This window comes from Maniola hyperantus, chromosome 16 (genome assembly GCF_902806685.2).
Source record: "Maniola hyperantus chromosome 16, iAphHyp1.2, whole genome shotgun sequence".
Classification (NCBI taxonomy): domain Eukaryota; kingdom Metazoa; phylum Arthropoda; class Insecta; order Lepidoptera; family Nymphalidae; genus Maniola; species Maniola hyperantus.
Genome location: NC_048551.1, coordinates 13,650,042 through 13,671,242, shown reverse-complemented (window position 1 = coordinate 13,671,242; position 21,201 = coordinate 13,650,042). Strand labels below are relative to the sequence as shown.

The window sequence follows — 21,201 nt, the reverse complement described above, 5'->3', positions numbered from 1 at the left end:
TCGAATATTGAATTTATCGATTGATATCGATACAAGGATATAAATAAATAGTAACGCAATAATTATAATTTATTAATGAGTGAGACGTTGCATTGATCACTAAATAGACATCAGTAGTTCCTCTAACCTTCATTTAAAATATTTTTAGGTTTCCCAAAGATGCAAGCATTAAAGAGAAATGGATAGATGCAACGGGTAGAGTTAATTGGATGCCAACCAAATCAAGCATGATATTATGCTCTGAACATTTTTTTAGAAGTCGATTTTATAATATCAAATAAAGGATATAGATATACGAAACCTATTGCGCTTCCATCAATGAAAATCGTTAAGTTTTTTAATCAAGTAAGTAACCTTGTTTTATTTTATTACTTTCAGTAAGTATTGAAAATACTTGATATTATAATACAAAACAACACCACCTCTTAGTTATATTTTTGTATGAAGATTGACTGACTAAATATCAAATTTAATTCATAAACACACTAATTAATTTTTCTCCTATTCATTTTTATATAGGTACTAGATGATGCCCGCGACTTCGTCCGCGTGGATTTAGGTTTTTAAAAATCCTGTGGGAACTTTTCAACTTTCCGGGATAAAAAGTAGCCTATGTCCTTTCCCGGGATGCAAGCTATCGCTGTACCAAATTTCATCAAAAACGGTTGAGCGGTTGAGCCGTGAAAAGCTAGCAGACAGACAGACAGACACACTTTCGCATTTATAATATTAGTACGGATTTATTCTCAAAATTTAATTTTGGTTTCAGCCACAAAATGATAAATGTGGTCACTCCAGGTTCTTCAAAAAGACAAAGTGATTCGGAGATTCCTGCGTCTAATCACGTTACCGATTTGATGAAGGCAATAGTCGAAAAATATATACATAAATGTTCGCATACACCGTTTATTAAAATTAAAAATAAGACTTTCGAAACGCCAGTTTCTTAACAAATATGTTTTATTTCAAGGGCAATAAATAAAATTTAACTATTTTCATACGTTGCAGTATTTATTGTGCATACTTGTAAAAGGCATGCATACATACCAGCACTTTCATTCAATTTTATAATTACCTTTTTAATTTTATTTTTGCGAATGAACAAAATAACGAGTATCTATCGATATCGATAGGTAATTCATTGAGCTACGTGGTGCGGCCTTAGCTGAGGAGGAAAAAAAATCGACCGATCACGCAAATGTCAACCATATGTTTAACGTAATTAAGTTTATAATTGCTACCACTTAGAATGCCGCCATCTATGGTCAAGTAGCGGAATTAATTGGACAATTGAATCTAGTGTGACGTGAGTGTGACTATAGCTCGTAAATACGTTCTTCCGCTAAAGCAAAATAAATCTTATTTCTAGAACGTCAGGGTTTATTTCCAAATCTGTGACGTAGGCTAGTTTTGACTAAACTTAAACGACAAATCAAATGATTTGTTTCTTTGTAGTGCAATATATGACTATCGGTATATTTGTTTGAGTTTGGCGACAGCGGTTCCTATAGTCATTTTGGTGAATTGCACTTCCACTGTTCTTTCTGTTCCGTGGTTTTGACCATAGCCTACCACGCTGATCAAGTACGGATTGGCAGACTTCACACACCTCTGAGAACATTATGGATATTCTCTTGCAACTAAGTTTCCTCACGATGTTTTCCTCCATCGTTAAAGCAAGAATACATCATTGATGTGCCTCCGGAAAACATACAGCATTTATGTATGAAGAAGCAATTATGTACTCACCGCATATATGCGCGCTTCATCCATAAACATGTATATTCCTATGCAATAATGTAGTTTACCTTACCGGATATAGGGGCGCTAGTGTCTCACCCAGCAAGGCAGTGAGCCGCTGCCATCTTGGATGTCATAGCGTTGTGTACTTTCGCCGCGTGCGCGTCGAATCTAAAATTATATCGTTAATCCGTCTTCCTTTGCAAAAAAATTATTTTCAATAAGTGCAATAAATGTGATAATACGGTGATCATGATATAAATTTTCTTATTATTTCGTAATATTACCGTGGGGACATTTTGGTTGGACCCCACGTGCGCGAACAATGTCGATAGGCTACGTAAGCTAATCGATCTGGTGTTTCGCGCTTATTGGTGCCTGAGAGGGCTCTTGAAAAAGGGGATACCTCGACATCCAGCAGCGATTCAAGCAACGAGCAGGATTGAGAGTGACTCCCGAGAGAAACGGCGAGAAATTACCAGGTAACGATCGATCCTCGGATCGATGCGTTATACAACCAGGTGAGTTTCCTTACATATCTTATAATGCATTTACCATATTGTGTATCTAATGCAAATGAGATGCTAATTGAGAAACCAAATTAAACAAATGGCGATTTGGTTGACGAACGTGTCGACACCGACACCGAAATCTAAATCTGGATCTAGGTTTCTTTAATACAAATTTTGGCGAGGAAAAGTCCCAATGGTTACCTATAATCGGTTATTGAATCTATTTATTTTATGTACAAAGTTAATTGAGTGCAATTTAAATTTTACGCCAGTGAATCGAATGATAACATTTTATCTCGCCCACGTGGCGAGATGTTGGTTATAACAAGACATTGGTTAAATTGCTCATTTAGAGGGGTTTCGTAAACTGAAAATAACGGAGAACTGTACTCACTAAACAATAGCTAACACTTATTTGGCCCCACTGAGGACATCATGGCCGTTACCACCAATGCTTTATTATATCAAACAGAACTCAGTTAAGAATCCAGATACCCCCTTTAATAAATGACTGAAACATTCAGATGATAAAGTCGCCCTTTGGTCTAAGTATCTCCTGCATTTTTATTCTTTTGAATATAATGATTAGCAATAAAGATGGTTAAATAAATAAATAACATTCAGCAAATCATCTTTGTCTTAAAAATTATCAGAACAAACTTTACAAATTGTTTGGGTAACAGGCGAATGTATAGCATAATATAATATGTAAGGCGCAGGAGATGAATATCAGACAGAATTTTCATGGTGATGTTTATTTTAAATACTCTAAGGAAATTTTGGATACGGTATTTGCATATGTCAAAAGTGAATGGTTTCTCAGTGATGGCTGAATGGAGGGTCTTCCACTGGAAGCCTCTCGGACCTCACATATCTGATATGTGAGGTCCGCACCCTTTGTTAGTTATGGGTGTGATAACCATTTTAAATTATTGATTAAGCTGGAAAAGTACGTCAAATCATTGTGACGTCACATGCCAGTGTTTCATGGGGCCTCGCGTGCTGAGCGTGTGTTTTAACGCTTTATAGGATACTGATTTGACTAGTTGTCAAATACCGGATTGGCTTTTAACAATAGTGACGAGGTTCTTTTTGGATAAAGCAACACTCACTGCGTTTATGCAATCCCCTGGTGGCCCATATTTATAAATATTACAGCTATAAATGCCTACAATCGAAAAACCTATCCAACACAATATGTTACAGGTTATGTAATGACATTCTAATATCGTTGGCAAGCTTTTGGTGCAAACAGTTTTTGTAAATGTCAATTACGGTATTTCGAATACCCTAATACAAGAAACTACCCCCGGTAATGCCCACAAAACAAATAATGCAACATGCAACCTGGTCACCTGTCACGACTTAAATGACACAAGAATTACTGGACCAAAACTAGTAGAAGTGGTTCACAAGGAAATGCCCAGTTTTATCTCCGAGCTTTTTCTGCGGAAGGAAAACGTCGGATCGATGCGTCTGATTTTCGACCCTCGAGAACGAAACAAATTTGTGAAACAAAACTATCCCGTCTGATTTGTCATACCGGTTCGTAGCTTTCTACAACAAAAGTTGGACAACCTGTCTAATTTTTGGGTCTGGCGGCAGCGCCCCACCTGTAACATGCTCGGTTGCGGAAACCTTGCATGCGAAGGAATGTCGAGTGCTAGTCTACCTAGACGACTTCCTTCTGGTCAATCAAGACCAATCCAAGTTATGTCTTCAGGCTGCGGAAGCCGTGAGGCACTTGGAACTTCTGGGCTGGCAATTCTGGTCAACTAAGACCAATCCAGGTTATGCCTTCACGCTGCGGAAGCGTGAGGTCCTTGGAACTTCGGGGCAGGGGGATCAATTACCAAAAGCCAACGTCCATACCATGTTGAAGACACCGGTTCTCGTCCGATCACCGAAGTTAAGCAACATCGGGATCAATTACTAAAAGTCAATTCTAACACTCACACAAGACCTACAATACCTGGGTATTCGTTGGCAGACTATAAGAAAATTCAATGTTCTTGCCCATAATAAAGAGTAAAAAACTATCAACGAGACCTTTGAGAGAATTATTACTGAAAATATCTGAAATCACTCTTCACGAAATGCAACGGTTGCTAGGACAGTCAGACTTCGCCAGTTTAGTAACTCCCAGAAGCAGACTACATTCTGATCAGATCCAAATACGCCTCAAACGTTTCGATAATATGTTTTAGACTGCTGAATCCACAATCGTGGAACAGGGAATGACATGGCGGCGCGGAACCACATGTCTCAGGCTGCCAATATGTACACCTAAAACCTGCCATCCACTGCTTGGCTAATAATGCCTCTGATTGGCTTTTAGTGCCCAATTAAACGGGAAATTAATGCCAGAAACTTGGTGAGTGCATCAAAAATGATAGCACAGCAATAGAAGGAACTTTATGCAGTTATAGTGGCAATTGAAGACAGCACAAGAACTCTGTAAAAATCGCAAGTCTTAGTTCAATCGAACACTCATTCGTTCACTCACTCGTTCGTTCTAACGTTCATTTTAATGAACAAAGTCGTGGGTTTTACTGATTCTAACAATCGAACTCCCGCACATAACAGATTACATTATTGGCTCAAGGCTGTCACGAGGAAAACCTCCCACAGAGTGTCATCTTTTCCCTCAAGCGCCGTCCGAAATCGATTTGGTTGCAGCACAACAGATTACTGTAGTAGGGAATAAAGATGGTGTGATGTCTTTATCGACTGCAAAGATTGATCAGCAAGTTATAGATGCTTTCAACAGGTCATTGAGACATCAATTTAGCATGGGTGTTTTCTTCTCCAAACTAATTGCCAAAAGTACTGACTTACTTGAACCAGTGCAGCTGGGGTGTACTTAAATGTGGCACGTGAAAGACCTTTGGGCTTCAAGATTTAAAAGCAGAGCTCAAATGAACTATAGAACCTATCAGGGACTCTGATAGATGTCACGACATTACAGTGTCCACCAGACATTTACACGGAAGCTGAAAAAATTGAGGATGGGTGCCCAAATAAAGGAGTAGTCTATACGAGAAGTAAAGAACAGGTGCTTGTTGGAAGCAATTTTTGTCCTACCTACCTACCAGACATCAAAAATGGTTAAACTGGTGCGAAACCTGGTGGCGGTTAACTTTCTATGATCCACATGTGGACACTAGGCAATTATTGACGTGGCTAAACTCAAAATTACTAAACCATTTATCATACAGGACCTTAAGGTAGAGCTCAAGCACTAACTACAGAAGCTCTCATTTAAGCACACACTTCCCGAGATATCTAGACGAACCTATATGGACAATTGTTGCCCTGGAACGAAGGGTTGACAACTGAAAGTCTGTGTCACCGGGAAAAATATATTATATACTTTATTTGGCCCAAAGACTGACACTCACTCTTAACATAAATACGGATGGACACTTTCAAAACATAATAGTATAACAGAAAACATAATTCTCTATTAATGTACTAGTATACTACAGTAGTACTACATGTATGTCTTTGACACAGGAAAATAGGTCAAGCAGAATGAAGTTAAGAATTTAAATATATTGTAATCTTTTTATCACCAACTGTAATGAAACTGAAGCCGCATCACGTACTGTAATAGATCACTGGAACAGTTCAGTTCTTAAGCAATGTGGCAGCATTCCTGTATCCCCAGGGATTCATCAGTGGATCAACAGTAGTTTCTTTGGGGACAGATAACCAATCAATGGACGATATACTCGTATCTCGTGGTAACTGGAGATTACCAGACACTCTTGTTGAAATCATTATTGCCCGGAGGAGATCTCAAAGTAACTGAAGCTTATTTTTCAATATAATCATTATATGGTCCGGTTTGAGTTTTAGTAATCCTTATCAAAATTACAGACATAAATCATTTAAATTGGTTGTCTTTTAGACATTATATTTTAACTTATTAACCCTGGTTAGAAATAACAATAACTTTAATAGGTGACAATGAAGGGGACGTGGTTATTTGATCTAACTTAACGATTAATATTTTTGTTATTCAATTGACAGATTAACTCCCTTTGATTCATCATAGCGTTGTGGGTAATACATTTCACCAGCAGATAACAAACACGTCTTCATACATAAATGCTGTATGTTTTCCGGAGGCACATCAATATGACGGTTTTACATTACAATAAAACCGATATTATGTGCCGAGAGGGAAAACATACAGCATTGCAGGAACTTCTTCCTGGTGAAGACTATGACATCCAAGATGGCAGCGGCTCACTGCCTTGCTGGGTGAGACACTAGCGCCCCTATATCCGGTAAGGTAAACTACATTATTGCATAGGAATATACATGTTTATGGATGAAGCGCGCATATATGCGGTGAGTACATAATTGCTTCTTCATACATAAATGCTGTATGTTTTCCCTCTCGGCACATAATAACGGTTTTATTGTAATGTAAAACCGTCATAATATTATCTTACAAATTTAACTATTGACAATCAAAACATATACAATGGTAACTATTAATATCACCCATATTATAAACTAGCTGCTGCCCGCGGCTTCAGCCAGATTTAAAAAAAATATCGCAAATCGGTTCAGAAATCTCGAAGATTTCGGTGTATATAGGTAGAAAAACACAATTCCTCCTTTTTTGAAAGTCGGTTTAAAACGTACCCTATGTTACTCCTTGGTTAATCCTCTACTCCTACTCCGCCAAAATAGGTTCAGCCGTTCCGAAGATTAGCCCGTTCAAACAAACAGACAGACAAAAATTTTAAAAACGTGTGATTCAGTTATGGCACAGTTCAAATAACCATATGAGCTTAATATGAGGTAGTTATTTCGAAATTACAGACAAACACTTCAATTTTATTTATTAGTATAGAAAGTTAAAATATAGATGCGAAAGTGTGTGTTAGTTAGTTTGTCCTCCAATCACGTCAAATTTCATGATTCTAGGTCAACGAAAAGTACTCTATAAGTTTCTTGACAGATACGACAGACAGACAGACAACGAAGTGATCGTATAAGGCTTTTGAGGAACGGAACCCTAAAAAAAGTAATACCTACACTGGCCTGCAGCGCCTGTTCACTCAACACGGACAGCAACTCCCCGACAATGTTGGGCCATCTGTGCAGTATGCAGTCGGCCCCCAACTCCTTGGTCAGGTAGGTGAGGCTCACGTAGAAACTCTTGCGACTGCGATCCAACGAACTGACGGTTGCGAATAGTTTACCCATTGCTTCTTCATTACCTGAACAAAAAAACCGGCCAAGTGCGAGTCAGGCTATCTGCATCTTTTTCTTTTTAACAATGCTGAAAAGGGACAGAACATGAACTTTACATTTAAAGACTAGTGCACGCTACAAATTTAAACAGTAGGCTCGCAACTGTGCGCTAAAATCACGGGTTTTACCATCTAAAAATAAAATTTAAAACTGTCAAACTGCGTCTGTCCTTTTCATATTACATTAGTAAGAAGAGTATGCGAATACTCTAAAATTAGATTGTGCTCAGAATCAGTACCAATAACTTACCATCTCTGTGCAGTTTAGCGCAGTAGTTTATGATGGAGGCCAGCGCTTCAGCAGTCAAATGCTGCACGCTGTCCGTGTGGTGCTCCAGGTGCGCCCACACGAACACGAGCAGCGCGTCCAGCACTTGTACACCTGCGGCATATGACTGGGCCAAGAGTTTGCATATATGCACCAGTGCTCGCGTCACCCCAAGGATCACTGTCGATTCAGCTGAGCTCCTAAACAATATTTTTATCGCAATTGGGTATTTTCCTACTTTTGAATTTGATAAATATTATTACTTTATTATAAACTAGCTTATGCTCGCGACTTCATCACTAACCTCTCTATGGTCATTCTAGTGGCTTTCATCCTATACGTAGGTACTTAGGTACAATTGGAATTTTTATTTTGACAAAAATCTTAGTTTGAAAAGTTTTAGTTTAATTCTGACAAAATTAACAGATTTATTTTTGAAATTAATAAGTAAGTAAGTATTAGGTACTAACCAAATATTATTAATTAAATTTATATTTTACTAGCTTATGCTCGCGACTTCGTCCGCGTGGACTACAAAATTTCAAAACCATATTTCACCCCCTTAGGAGTTGAATTTTCAAAAATCCTTTCTTAGCGGATGCCTACGTCATAATAGCTATCTGCATGCCAAATTACAGCCCGATCCGTCCAGTAGTTGGAGCTGTGCGTTGATAGATCAGTCAGTCAGTCAGTCATTCAGTCAGTCAGTCAGTCACCTTTTCCTTTTATATATTTAGACTAGGATTAAAATAATGACGTACGCTGTTAATATGATGTTTTAAAATGCTTATTTTTATTAGAGTCAAGTGTCGTTGTCGTCGTCCCCCTTTATCAGCCAAATGGTAGTACATAGGAACGTGAAAAAATTCACAGCAATAGTATATATAATCAATTTTAAAGGAAAACTATCATGGCTAAGTAGGGTTCACAGGTTAAGGAGTTATATCTGTTTTTCGAGGATTGTGACTACGGAACCCTACACTGCGCGTGGTCGCAAAAAAATAACGAAGGTCTGGCACGCGCTGGCTCTCTCTCTATAAGGGATGTTGGACCTACCTTTCACCAATTTGCAGTATATTATTAGTAAGAAGTAGGAAGGCTGGCGCGTCGTTCACGGTGACCGAGTGTAGCTTGGACGTGGATACCAGGGGCGCTATAGCAGAGTACAGACTCAGCTTGGACGACTCGTTCTCCAACAAGTCTCGGAGATCTTGGTTACTGTGCTTTGAATCTAATATCTGAAACATTAAGCTATTTATTTTATATTTTATAGTGAGGGGTCTTCAAGGAAATCTAAATATATAAAAGGAAAAGGTGACTGACTGACTGATCTGTCAACACACAGCTCAAACTACTGGACGGATCAGGCTGAAATTTAGCATGCAGATAGCTATTATGAGGTAGGCATCCGCTAAGAAAGGATTTTTGAAAATTCAACCCCTAAGGGAATGAAATAGGGGTTTGAAATTTGCGTAGTCCACGCGGACGAAGTCGCGAGCATAAGCTAGTTTCTAAATAATTTTAAATACATATCAAAAATTGAGGACCGGCAGGAATCGAACCAGCGTCTCCTGGAATCGCGCCCGACTTCTCACCACAGAGGTGAGCCAGTGTGGCGTGCAGATCATAGAGGCATAAAAGCACTGCTTACCCTAGTTGAAATGGCTTAGTGCTCATTTCTCATGATGACCTGTCATTAAATAGGTAGTTATGCCTAATGCTTACCCTAGGTTCAAACCCTGTGCACGCCACTGTGAGCCACTAAGTTGCCCAGGGGAACTGAAAAATCTATATCATCTCAGCACCCATAGATAACACATCAGCACCCTCTAAAGCAGACGAGAAAGAGGCGGTATAAATTGAAACATACAAAATACTCACGTCAACCCATGAGTCAGCGCCATTTTCCGTAACGTACATAACAACGTACAGAATTCCGCATACTGACTTAGTATCCATAGGCGCGTCGCCATCGAACATGAGGCGTTTCAAACTAGCTCTTATTTCCTTGAACATACAGATCAGTTTTGCTTTGTTGTCGTCATTTGCCCTATGTATCAAGTATAGAAGGAGTCTCAACGTTGATTCTGCTAACTTGAATATTTCGTTTCTTTCTGTAGGTGATAGAGGCGTGTTATCACTGCAAACAAGTTAATTTAAAGTTATGTATGTACATCGGCCTTTAGAATGCCATTTAGGCTTTGTAGAGCGTTGTCTCTGTCACTCATACCCACAGATATATACAGATATGTAACTAGCGTGGCCCCACAGTCCCTTTCGCTCAAGCAGATGTACTTATTACCTGTGAAATGTCATTTAAGGAATGACATTTCACAGGTAAGTACCTTCACGTTGGTTGTCAAGATCTCAAGTACAAATACATCTTGACAAACAAAAAAAGTGGCCACGGTGATAAGGACAGAAAATAATCATTTTGTCACGTTTTAGTAAGAGCTTTAAAGCATTTAGCTATCTCGCTTTAACAGTAAGAGTCACATTAGGACCACTTCTAAAGGTATTTGTTCTGTGCTCATACCTATGTGACGTTATGTCGGTCTCAACAACAGGGACAACGCTCTACAAATCTGCTATCTCCTGCTAAAGGTCGATGTACATTACTTTCTGCCTTTCTTAGTAAATGTTTAATCATCATCATCATCAAATACAATTTTTTTTATTGTGAATCTGAGTAAACAGTGGTGGACTGGAGCGGGCAATCAACATGTGCGTTTTAAGCAAATTAAATATCACTTGCTTTAACGGTGAAGGAAAACAATGTGCGGAAACCTGCATACCTGAGTTTTTTTAGAGTTTTCCATAATGTTGTCAAAAGTGTGTGAAATCTGCCAATCCACACTTGGTCAGTGTGGTGGATTATGGCCAAAGCCTGCTCATTTTGAGGAGGCGGAGGGTTGATGATTTATGATGACCACTAAACAACCGGCTGAGCTATCAGTTGCCCACAAGATGGTGATGGTTTATGATTTGAAAAGAGCAACTGCCGAGTTTCTGGTCAGCTCTTTTCAGTATAACTGCAAATTCGAATTGGTGGTAAAGTCAGATATAGCATAAGAGACACTACTGTTTTACATGAAATAAGTCATTTCGGATTTTAATAGATTTTTAATTAAGAAAGATAAATCCATACTAATATTATAAATGCGAAAGTGTGTCTGTCTGTCTGTCTGCTAGCTTTTTACGGCCCAACAGTTCAACCGATTTTGATGAAATTTGGTACAGAGTTAGCTTACATCCCGGGGAAAGACATAGGCTGCTTTTTATCCCGGAAAATCTAAGAGTTCCCACAGGATTTTATAGAAAAGGTAAATCCACGCGGACGAAGTCCCGGGCATCATCTAGTTTCTAATAAAATTACCTCAGAGTTGTAATACAATATGATAAGACATCTCGGAAGTATCCAACCAGCAATATCTCCAAGTTCCTCACAGCGTCAGCTCCTGGGCGGCAGTTCACTGTGCAGCTGCCCACTTTGTGCACCACATCCTTGTAGCCCTTGTGATTCGTATGTGGTTTGCACACAAGGGACTCCAGTTGTTGAGTGAGGATTGTGCAGAATTGGCCTTGAATGTGACTGTTTTTAGTTACATATCTGAAATGCAAAGAATGACATGCAGACTAGAATATTATACATGTACTAGCTTATGATTATATGATTGAAAAGAGCAACCGCCGAGTTTCTTGCTGGTTTTTCTCGGTAGGTAAGGCATTCCGAACCAGTGGTAGATGCCTCTAAAAATATTTTTATTTATTTATTTATTTACAAGTACATTTCTGAAACAATATGACTGAACTAATGAAGGTACCTTGTAATCATACACTTGGCTGGATGACTGCTATCAGCATGTAAGTAGATAACAGCAAGAAAAGTAACCGTATCATGGTCACAGTTATCTTTGATAGTGCACAAAATCTGTTTCAGGATTACCAGTTGATCTTCAGTATTTGACGATATAAACTTGTTGAATGTTTCATTGTTTTCATCTGGAAACATAGCAAAGTTGTATAGAAGCAGGTGTTACTTTGCGGAAGTCCATGATATACAATGAACCAAAAGCTCAATTTGCTATAATCCGCTGAAACAGGTCGAATCTGTATGGTGCAACAATTGCAAATTGACTTTGCAATTGTACATTGTATTTGTAAGGTCTACATCTCCTGAGGATGCTCCGGTGTCGGGGTGGGGCGTGCGAGTTTGAGTTTTTTATGTAAGCGCAGGAGTCATACTTTCAGTCAGTAGGTGACGTCAGAGACACGAATGAAGTCGCAAGTGTATAAGGGATCTCTATCTAAGTTTATATACCTATGCAAACATTTATACATGTTTACCATATTGTAAGTGTAATACATCAAGTAGGTATACCATCAAGCAGTATAACATACTTCATAAGAGAATAGAGAGGACTTTCAAACTTCGTAACTAAATGCAACTTACTTTTGTTATGGGATGCTTAGGGAAAACTTGTTTACGGGTCCATATTTTAAAACTACCTACCTTTTCTGGATAATACATATACCTATTACCTACCTACAATATTAGACTATTAGTAACTACATACTACAACTAACCCTACTTTGTTATGCTAATGATTGTGGAGTGTGCAGTGCTCAGACAAGCTGTCAAGCGCTGACTTTACTAGCACGAGGAGCCAATCCATTTGGAAGCATTCCAAACAGACGTATCGTCAGTGGCTAGCATTACGTTTTTTTTGTTGAAAAAAAAAAATTGAGTTTGTGATATAATACCTAGGTACTTACATTTATAATCGTCTGGGAGCTTTACTGGCTCAAAAGTAATGGATATTTTGGGTTTCATATTTCCATTTTCACTGCCCCGAATCCTCAGCATATTTGAATTCATCTTTGAAAACTTTAATGGTAATAACTGGTAAAAATGTACGTATGTTTAGTACAAACTATTTTTCGTTTTAACACTTGCAATTGAACTGTTTGACTGTATGTTACTATAAATCATAACGTATTAATAAAACTAATAGTATATTTTATCGAAATTAAGTTAATTTTTGCTCGTTTTTATTTATTAAATTAATTTAAAAGGTTTCTAACCTAAAATTTCAACAATAACATCACAATAACAATCTGTGATAACAATTTTTTTTTTTTTTTTTAATTTATTTTACGGCCCTGGATAACAGTCCTTTAAGGCCTCTGTGATAACAATATTACAGACGTATTACAGCATATAGATAAGCCAAACATCAATATCATCAAGGGTCCAAAACATAAAAAAATTTATTTGACATTGGCCGTTGCCACTAACTGTCAAGTTGACACTGTAGGTCAAAGAGTATGTAACTTGTTCGAATAGTCTGGCTGTGTCTAAGGCATAGACTAATCTATGGCATAGACATAGTTAATGTCTATAGTCTAATGGTATAACTTTACTAGCTTATGCCCGCGACTTCAATTGCGTGGATTACACAAATTTCAAACCCCAATTTTACCCCTTTATGGATTGAAGTTTCAAAATAAATTGGCTCAGCCCGATCCATCCAGTAGTTAGTTTGCGCTGTGCGTTGATGGATCAGTCAGTCAGTGAGTCAGCTTTTCCTTTTACCTGTATTAGATATTTCATTGAAAAAAAACTTGCGCGGAGAGAGTTCGGAGAACTGGGAGTCGATAGAATAGAACACCTACAAGTTTTTGGATTCAGTGATTTCAAATCACTTCATTAAGTATGCGGTCCCTCCCCTAAGGAGGCTCACGATGCGCAATGAAAATCGAGGCTTGAAGGATTCCGCTTAGTAATAAATAAATAATAACTTACCTATCTACCAATCCGCACCGCATGAGCCAGTAACGTGTGGCGGATTATGCCTTAAACCCTTCTTACTCTGAGAGGAGACCCGTGCTCGGTAGTGGGCTGGCGACGGGATTATGATGATGGTGATGATGATAACTTACCGTGGTTGATCAAACGGCAAGCCTAATTCATTTAAACATAATTCATTTATGTCATTTTTATCATGCATCATGATCACCTTGGCGGCTTTGTTGAAATGGACCCATAGATGTTGTTGAAAGAAAGAACAGTCACCCGGGAGGTCGGGGTTTCAATCCTGGGCACGCATCTATAACTTTGCGAAGTTATGTGCGTTAATCCCTTGCTTTAACGGTGAAGGAAAACATCGTGAGTAAACCTGCATGCCTGAGAGTTCATCATACTGTTCTCAAAGGCGTGTCCAGTCTGTTGAACCACACTGGGTCAGCGTGGAAGACTGTGGCCTAAACCCGTCTCATTCTGAGAAGAGACCCGTGCTCAGTAGTGGGCCGGCGAGTGTTGGTTATGATGAGGATAGATTTTGTAGTACAGCTATTATACTTAGGAAGTTTAACAATTCAATAAAATTAAACAACAATTTCAAAAGTTTCGTTTATTGAACTTTTCGAATCGATTTTCTTTTATTTACATATTTTCTTAATTCTGTAATTCCTTAAAATAAATAAATTAGTTTAGCTACAGTATCACACTAGGACTTATTCAGTCTTGTCAGACACCGGGGTTTTCAGTTCTTCCGGTTTCAATGCTTCTTCTACATCCTTTTCCTCAGAAGGGGCGTTGGGAACCTTTTCTTCCTCTTTCTTGTCTTCTACCTTGTCTTTTACCCCGCTGCTGTCGCTAGAATCGCCTGTAAATAGGAAATAATATATAAATTAAATAAATAATTTACTTTTTTTGTGAATTTAAGTGTTATTTACGCACAGTTTTTGTTAGCTACATACCATTGAACGTCTATTAGACAATTACGAATCATTAGCAGAGATTATGAAATTGTTAGCTTCTTCTTCTTCTAAAAAATATAAAAGGAAAAGGAGACTGACTGATCTATCAACGTAGAGCTCAAACTACTGGACGGATCGGGCTGAAATTTGGCATGCAGATAGCTATTATGACGTAGGCATCCGCTAAGAAAGGATTTTTGAAAATTCAACCCCTAATTCCACGCGGACGAAGTCGCGGGCATTAGCTAGTAATCTTATAAAGGGGTTTTGCGTCATCATTCCTCATGACGCATGGCTAGGGTTTGGAATTCTCTTCCACGATATGTGTTTCCTACCAATTACAACCCGGGTATCTTTAAAACAAGAGTGAATAGGCATCTTCTAGGTAAACGCGTCCCATCTTAGGCCGCATCATCACTTTCCATCAGGCGTGATTGTGGTCAAGCGTTTGCCTATCTATATCTATATCTACACTATTATATAAAGAGGTAATGTCGTTAAGTTTGTTTGTAGGGGGGTAATCTTTGGAACTACTGAACCGATTTTAAAAATTCTTTCACCAGTAGAAAGCTACATTATTCCTGAGTGACATAGGCGATACGGGATCTTTAAAAACCTAAATCTACGCGGGCGAAGCCGCGGGGATCAGCTATAATGAATTAAAAAAAAGGTAAAAGTTTGTAAGGTTGGATGTAGGGAATAATCTCCAGAATTAATAAATTATTATCCTAAGCATTCTTAATATTCTTTCACTGATAGATAGATAGGTAGGTACATTCCCGAGTGCTGCAGGCTGTAAGTTACGCGAAGTCGCGGGAAATACCTAGTATCTTATAAACATTTAAAAGCACATAATTACAGTACGCGGTAGAAAATAATGTACATCGCCAATTAGAATGACATTTCGGCTTTGTGGAGCGTTTTCTCTGTCACTCATACCTATAAAAGGTTTTGTCGGTCTCAATGACAGAGACAGTGCTCTGCAAATCTGCTATCCCTTCTAAAGGTTACTTTCTGCCGCGTACTGTAATTAACTTTATTTATTCTAGTAACTAAATAGGTAAGTATAAGTAATTTACTCTGTATTTAGAGTTAGACACAAGATACTACGAAAGCGAACAAAATAATTTTTAACCGGACCACAGACAACACATAGACGATTTTCTACCTGTAGATTTGCACCTATGGTATTGATAGCACTATTGACTGCAGTCGACACTGAGGTGGTGGTACCATTTAGCAAACCACCTATGCTAGTTACGAGCCCGTTTACGAACGTGCCCCATGCAGACACTATATTGAAAAAAATTAAATTAAATGCTGCGCCAGATCTCTTCGGTCGTGTTGGATTGCCGTTTCATCGGACTATGAGAGTGAGCAGGAATGTAGATATATTACACCTTGGATTAACACATAGGCCTGCTACTTTCTATCCCGTAAAAATCCATAGTTCCCGCGAGATTTTTTAAATATTTATCCACGCGGACGAAGTCACGGGCATCACCTTGTAATAAAATAATGTTGAAGGTGTCTGTGATAGCCTAGGGGTTAAGACGTCCGCCTCCAAGTCGGGAGTTCGGTTCCGGGTACCTCTAACTTTTTGGAGCTATGTGCGTCATAAGCAATTATTACTCTATCACTTGCTTTAACGATGAAAGAAAACATCGTAAGACAACCTGCATTCCTGAGAGTTCTCCATAATGTTCTCAAAGGTGTGTGAAAGTCTGCCAGTCCGCACTTGGCCAGCAGCGTGGCGGACTATGGCTTAAGCCCTTTCCAGAAGAGCTGTATTGAGTCGGCGATGGGTTGATGATGATGATGATGAATAAAATAAAGTCTAATACTGACCTTGATTTGTCGCATTGCTCTCCGACCAATGCCCGCCGTGATGATGGCCCTTAGGATCCTCCATTTCCTCTTTATTTGAAGTTTCTTGAATCACTTCTTCCCTGGGTGTCTCAGGGTTTGGGGGGCCCTGTATCCTCTGAACTGCGTTCTGTATTCCTTTAATTATGGGGTTGTTTTGAACCAGTTGCTGTATGGGACCAGCTGCAGCGGGAGCAGGGTTGACTTGGCTAGGCTGTGCCGGTTCTTGAGGTCGCTCATTCACAGGTGCTGGCACAACATTGCTACCTTGTACGGCTACTGTAACTTCTGGTTTAGTGGGGGCACTTTCTGGCCCTTTCTGTGGAGCTTTTTCTGGTGTTGCAGCTACTACGGGTGGTATAGGGTTTGCAGGGTTTACCGGTTGCTGTGCTTGAGGTGGCTGTGGAGTTACAAATGATACTATGCTCTGAATCGCTTGCTGGAACGGGTTTGGATTGACTGCCTGTGGTGCATCGTATTGCGGCTGTTGTGGTTGGTTGTTCTGGCCAGAGTTAACGAGGTTGTTCCATGTGGATGTTACGGTGTTGTAGAGTCCCTGTGGAGTCCATATAGGGGGAGCGGCAGGTGCTGGGACGGGATCCGCTTGTGTGTAAGGGGGTTTTGAAGGTTGCTCTTGGGTGCCAGTCACTGGCTTGTTGGGTACTTGTGCTTGCCCACCTGTATTCTGACCTTGGAAAATGTTCGGTATCCCTTGGAATAAATTAACAATCGGATTGCTCTGCTGTGCTTGACCAGGAATTTGTCCATTGGCATTGTTTCCGGTAAACATATTTGAAAATGAATTAAATGCATTAGCCATGCTATTTTGCCAGTTTGTGATGAATATAGTCAATGGAGACTGGGGTCCAGTGGCTGAGGGTACGTTTCCTGGTGCAGGGTTTGCAGGTGCCGGCTTGTCAACTGGCTTCGTGGGGACAGATACCTCTGCAGGGTCCGCTGGAACAACTTCAGGCTCAGCTTTAACATCAGCTTTAAGTTCAATAGCTTTCGCAGCTTCAGCTTCGTCTTCCTCTTTGATGATGGAATATACTTCGACTCCTTCCGTTAGAGTATCTAGGCCAAGTTTAAAATTGTTATCTAGATATGTAAGGCGCGCCTGAACTACCTCTAGTTTGGGGTTAGCCACACTCTCGCCGGAAGTCGCAGGCTCCGGCTTTAGGTAGGTCCTAATCGTTTCATTTAGCTTTTCGATTTGTCCGGTGAAAGTTTCTTTTAAATTTTTAATATTTTCTTGAATAGCTGGCAGATCTTCGTTGGCTTGTAAGAATGTTTTGAAACTGTTCGACACGCCTTTCAGGCCCTCGTTGAAAACGTTCTCCGCTTGCTCGATCGTGCGTTTGATTGCAACGATAATTTTATCATTGTCGCTGAAATTTTCCGGGTTCTGGGTCTCGTGTTCCTGCCTCTGTGGCGGGCCGGGGTTCGCGAGGTCCACTTCGACTCTCTTGACGTTGACGTTGGTATCGTAGGGCGGGACGTAATCGTTTGAGTTTTCATCTAGCACTGGCTCCTCGATAACTTTGACCGGGATAACTTCGTTGGTGTTTCTCAGGTTGTCCTCCTTCAGTTCGTCTTCAAGATCGACGTTATCGAGATCGAACTTGTTGTCGGGCAGTGTGATGGAGGCCGCGCGTGTGTGGTGCACGCACACGCACACGGCGAGTATGAACGCGTGTAACCTCATGGCGGAGAGCGCGGGACTGCGCCGGCCGGTGGAGGGCCTACATTTATAACAGGCAGGCATAACGGTGCGGCTCGCTTCGAGGCGGACACCCGCCGCTAAATGTTTCAGACATTATTTGTGCTTTTAACTAGCGCTTTGCCGCGACCGTGTCCTTTTCTTTTTCTCTGAATGGCTAAGTAGTAAAAGTTTGGCATTATAACAATGTTCTAGTGTAAAGAAGAAAGATAGAAAGATCGACAGATAATATTTTTTATACGTATTGCACAACAAAAAAACAATATATTATGTACAATACATGAGATAAAGAGAATGCGCAGTACCTAGGGTGCAAAGATTAGGTGCCTACCCATTCTTATATATTTTTAATTTTTTTTTTTTAATAGAGATAGCGAGCCACTAGCGAGCAAACGAGCAGGCGGGTCGCCTGATATTAAGTGATTACCGCCGCCCATGAACATTTGCAGCACCAGAGGAACTGCCGATGCGTTACCGGCCTTTCAGGAATTTCAGGAATTTTGAAAACACTTTTGATACATAACCGCATTTTGGTCGGAGGCTGCGATAGACAGGGCGTCAGGCGTGGGTTCCAATTTTGTTGATTCTGTATCTGATTTTTGTTGTATTTACAAGCATTTAAAGTTTAAAAAAACGATGTCAAAGATTTCGAGGATAATCCTTGCAAAATCTACAAGGCTTCGGTTTCGAGTAGGTAAGTACCTACCTAAAGTAAGTATAATAATTTTTTTTTAAAATTACAATATTTTATTTTTAAATTTCATCATAGGAAAAAACACAAGGTTCACTTCGTTGAAACACAAACAAACAAGCAAACCTGCCTATACTAAGAACTTTGTAAGATATACCTAATTGTTTTTTTAGCTTGTTTGCTTGATCAGATGAGTATGACGGTACAAATTAAGTAACTGGTTTCCTGGAAGACTATAAAATTGAAACAGTACTGAACGAGTTCATAAATAACAAGGAAACGTAGATCTTTATATGTTATACATATTTAGAAATTCGTCTCATTTGTTTTTATTATAAAAAGTGACTGACTGACTTAATATCAAAGTAGAGCTGATTACACCGCAAAGGTACTAAATAGGTGGTTATATCTTTATATAGTAGGTAGACCAGAATTTTTATCCGAGTGAAGCTGAGGAAACGCCCCATTGGCTATTTCCTCATAAAAAAATATACGAAGCAAAGTACCTACTAATCACTAATGTACAGCAGGCAAAAGTTTTTTTTTGAAAAAAGACTTAAATATTCAACTTATAAGTATACTTACATAACATTAGGCCCATTCTCTTGTACAAAATCTCGATATCTAAACTAAAAATATTGTTATCCTTTTCAGATTGTTCCCTATGGAAAAAGAGGGGTAAGTAGGTACGCTAGTACCTTTTAGAACTCCCAATAGAGATTTTGTACAATAGGCACCACTATCCGCAGATATGAGATTGTGGTTTGCGTAAGTAAGTATATATAGCTAATCTACCTTGGTAGGGCACATGCTTAAAAAGGTCATAAGTTACGAGTTCAGCTTTAGGCTTTGTAAAAGTACTATACTTTTTTTTTTTCTTGTTTTTTTTTTTTAAAGAATATTAGCCATGTTTAATGACTAATATTCCCCTTTCCTCTCCAACTAAGCGTCAAAGCTTGTGCTAGGAGTAGGTACGACAATAGTGCAACGGGCGGGGTTTGAACCGTCGACCTTTCGGTTTTCAGTCCACTCCTTTACCGGTTGAGCTATTGAGGCTCTTACCTATAAATCAATGTTTTAAGTATAATGTACACGTACAATGAGTCTGATCAGCCTGTTTGCGTCCACTGCTGGACGTAGGCCTCCCCGTGTGGCCTCCCTCTTCCTAATGTGGGTGGATGAGGAGTGTAGTACTTAGGAGTACTTGACTAGTTTTAAAAGTGTGTTGTTTGCCTTATGCAATAAAGTAAATAGATTTTGCGTACACAAAGCAGTTACTTGTCCCGAATTCGAGGTCAGGTGTCGGATGAAAGTCTATTCAGGTATTCATCTCAAGAAAGTCTCCACAACTGTAGGAACCATTCATCTGGGCGCACGCGGATTGAATACTAAACACGTTATTGTGATATACTAGGAACAACAACTTACTACTGGTATTTCACTGTCCTTAATCCGCTAAACTACGATAATAGGATACGATAATCTGTATGTCCGTCCACCTAGTGGGGGGTCTTCCAACGCTGCGTCTTCCGGTGCAAGATCGCCATTCCAGCACCTTGGGAACCCAACGGCTATCGGTTTTACGAACTATTGCCACTTCAGCTTCGCAACCCGTTGAACTATGTCGGTTACTCTAGTTCTCATACGGATTTCCTCATTTCCTCATTGATCACGTAGAGAAACTCCAAGCATAGCTCTCTCCATCGCTCGCTGAGTGGACATCAGACGAGTCGCAGGGAGCCGCTGGATTCAGGCGGCGCAAGACCGTGGCGTGTGGAAGTCCCTACAAGAGACCTATGTCCAAGGGCATTGATGAGGCAGGAATTTTCTTTTAATTGTATGGGGATTATAATAGTACCTAAGTAGATAGTAGTAGAGTAGGGGAAGCAAAGTTACTTATAAACGGTTCTGGTCAAATACAATATATTCCCTTTTTAACTTTAGTTTTATTTTAATTTTTGACATTTGTAACATTATCATTTAAATTTGTATTTTTTTGTGACTAAGTATTTAATTTGACTAATTTTATCAAAACTATGTACACGTTGTTAGGTATATCATAAGTCATCACATATTGCATGCTAATAGACAGAATTTGGCTGTACCTTTTTGTTTTGTAATATCTGCACTGTTTTTACCCATATTCGCAATAAAGAAATTTGAATTTGAATTTAACTACACGCAGAGTGCTCACGAATTCGCAGATAAGTATAAGCAAGATTAAAATTAGGTAAAACAATCTTCCATAGTTCAATGCACTGCCCAAACTTTGGCTGGTAATCAAGTAACAGAGTTAAGTACCATAAAATTTAATTATTCCGGCTCTCCAAGTCTCCAAATTAATAAGCGCAATTTGTAAAGATTTATGT

At 39.3% G+C, this 21,201-nt stretch overlaps 2 protein-coding genes across 6 annotated transcripts in view; both read right to left on the bottom strand.

Annotated features, from left to right (window-relative positions):
* THADA (Thyroid adenoma-associated protein homolog) overlaps positions 1 to 13,053 on the bottom strand; it is a 33,646-nt gene extending 20,593 nt beyond the window's left edge. For 2 of the 3 annotated variants that reach the window (XM_069503853.1, XM_069503855.1), the window contains exons 1-7: positions 12,570 to 13,053; positions 11,618 to 11,795; positions 11,170 to 11,403; positions 9,675 to 9,933; positions 8,850 to 9,031; positions 7,776 to 7,993; positions 7,308 to 7,492 (exon numbers count right to left, since the gene is read on the bottom strand). In XM_069503853.1, coding sequence (XP_069359954.1) covers positions 7,308 to 7,492; positions 7,776 to 7,993; positions 8,850 to 9,031; positions 9,675 to 9,933; positions 11,170 to 11,403; positions 11,618 to 11,795; positions 12,570 to 12,672 — 1,359 coding nt within the window. In that variant the 5' untranslated portion in view covers positions 12,673 to 13,053. Of the gene's footprint in view, positions 1 to 7,307; positions 7,493 to 7,775; positions 7,994 to 8,849; positions 9,032 to 9,674; positions 9,934 to 11,169; positions 11,404 to 11,617; positions 11,796 to 12,246; positions 12,329 to 12,569 lie in introns of those variants that run through there. The other variant, XM_069503856.1, reaches the window with a different exon arrangement.
* Positions 13,054 to 14,200: 1,147 nt separating this feature from the next.
* LOC117989802 (sporozoite surface protein 2-like) lies at positions 14,201 to 18,204 on the bottom strand. Of its 3 annotated transcripts, XM_069503728.1 has the most exons (3): positions 16,404 to 18,204; positions 15,724 to 15,848; positions 14,292 to 14,461 (listed from the first exon to the last, which is right to left on the bottom strand). In XM_069503728.1, exons 1-3 carry the CDS (start codon positions 18,184 to 18,186, stop codon positions 14,435 to 14,437), a joined length of 1,935 nt encoding a protein of 644 aa, XP_069359829.1. In that variant the 5' UTR covers positions 18,187 to 18,204; the 3' UTR covers positions 14,292 to 14,434. The 3 variants fall into 3 exon arrangements, 2 of the variants coding, with proteins under 2 accessions (XP_034833104.2, XP_069359829.1); XM_034977213.2 differs by lacking the exon at positions 15,724 to 15,848 and having other exon boundaries at positions 14,201 to 14,461; XR_011237645.1 differs by lacking the exons at positions 15,724 to 15,848; positions 16,404 to 18,204 and adding an exon at positions 15,379 to 15,681 and having other exon boundaries at positions 14,337 to 14,461.
* Positions 18,205 to 21,201: the final 2,997 nt, after the last annotated feature.

What these genes read in the sequence shown, in the direction of transcription:
- LOC117989802 (XM_034977213.2), bottom strand. Translation starts at nt 18,186, where the DNA reads ATGCCTGCCTGTTATAAATGTAGGCCCTCCACCGGCCGGCGCAGTCCC. An exon ending in GAGCAATGCGACAAATCAAG is followed by an intron (nt 14,462 to 16,403) that starts GTCAGTATTAGA and finishes TCCTATTTACAG; the next exon opens with GCGATTCTAGCGACAGCAGC.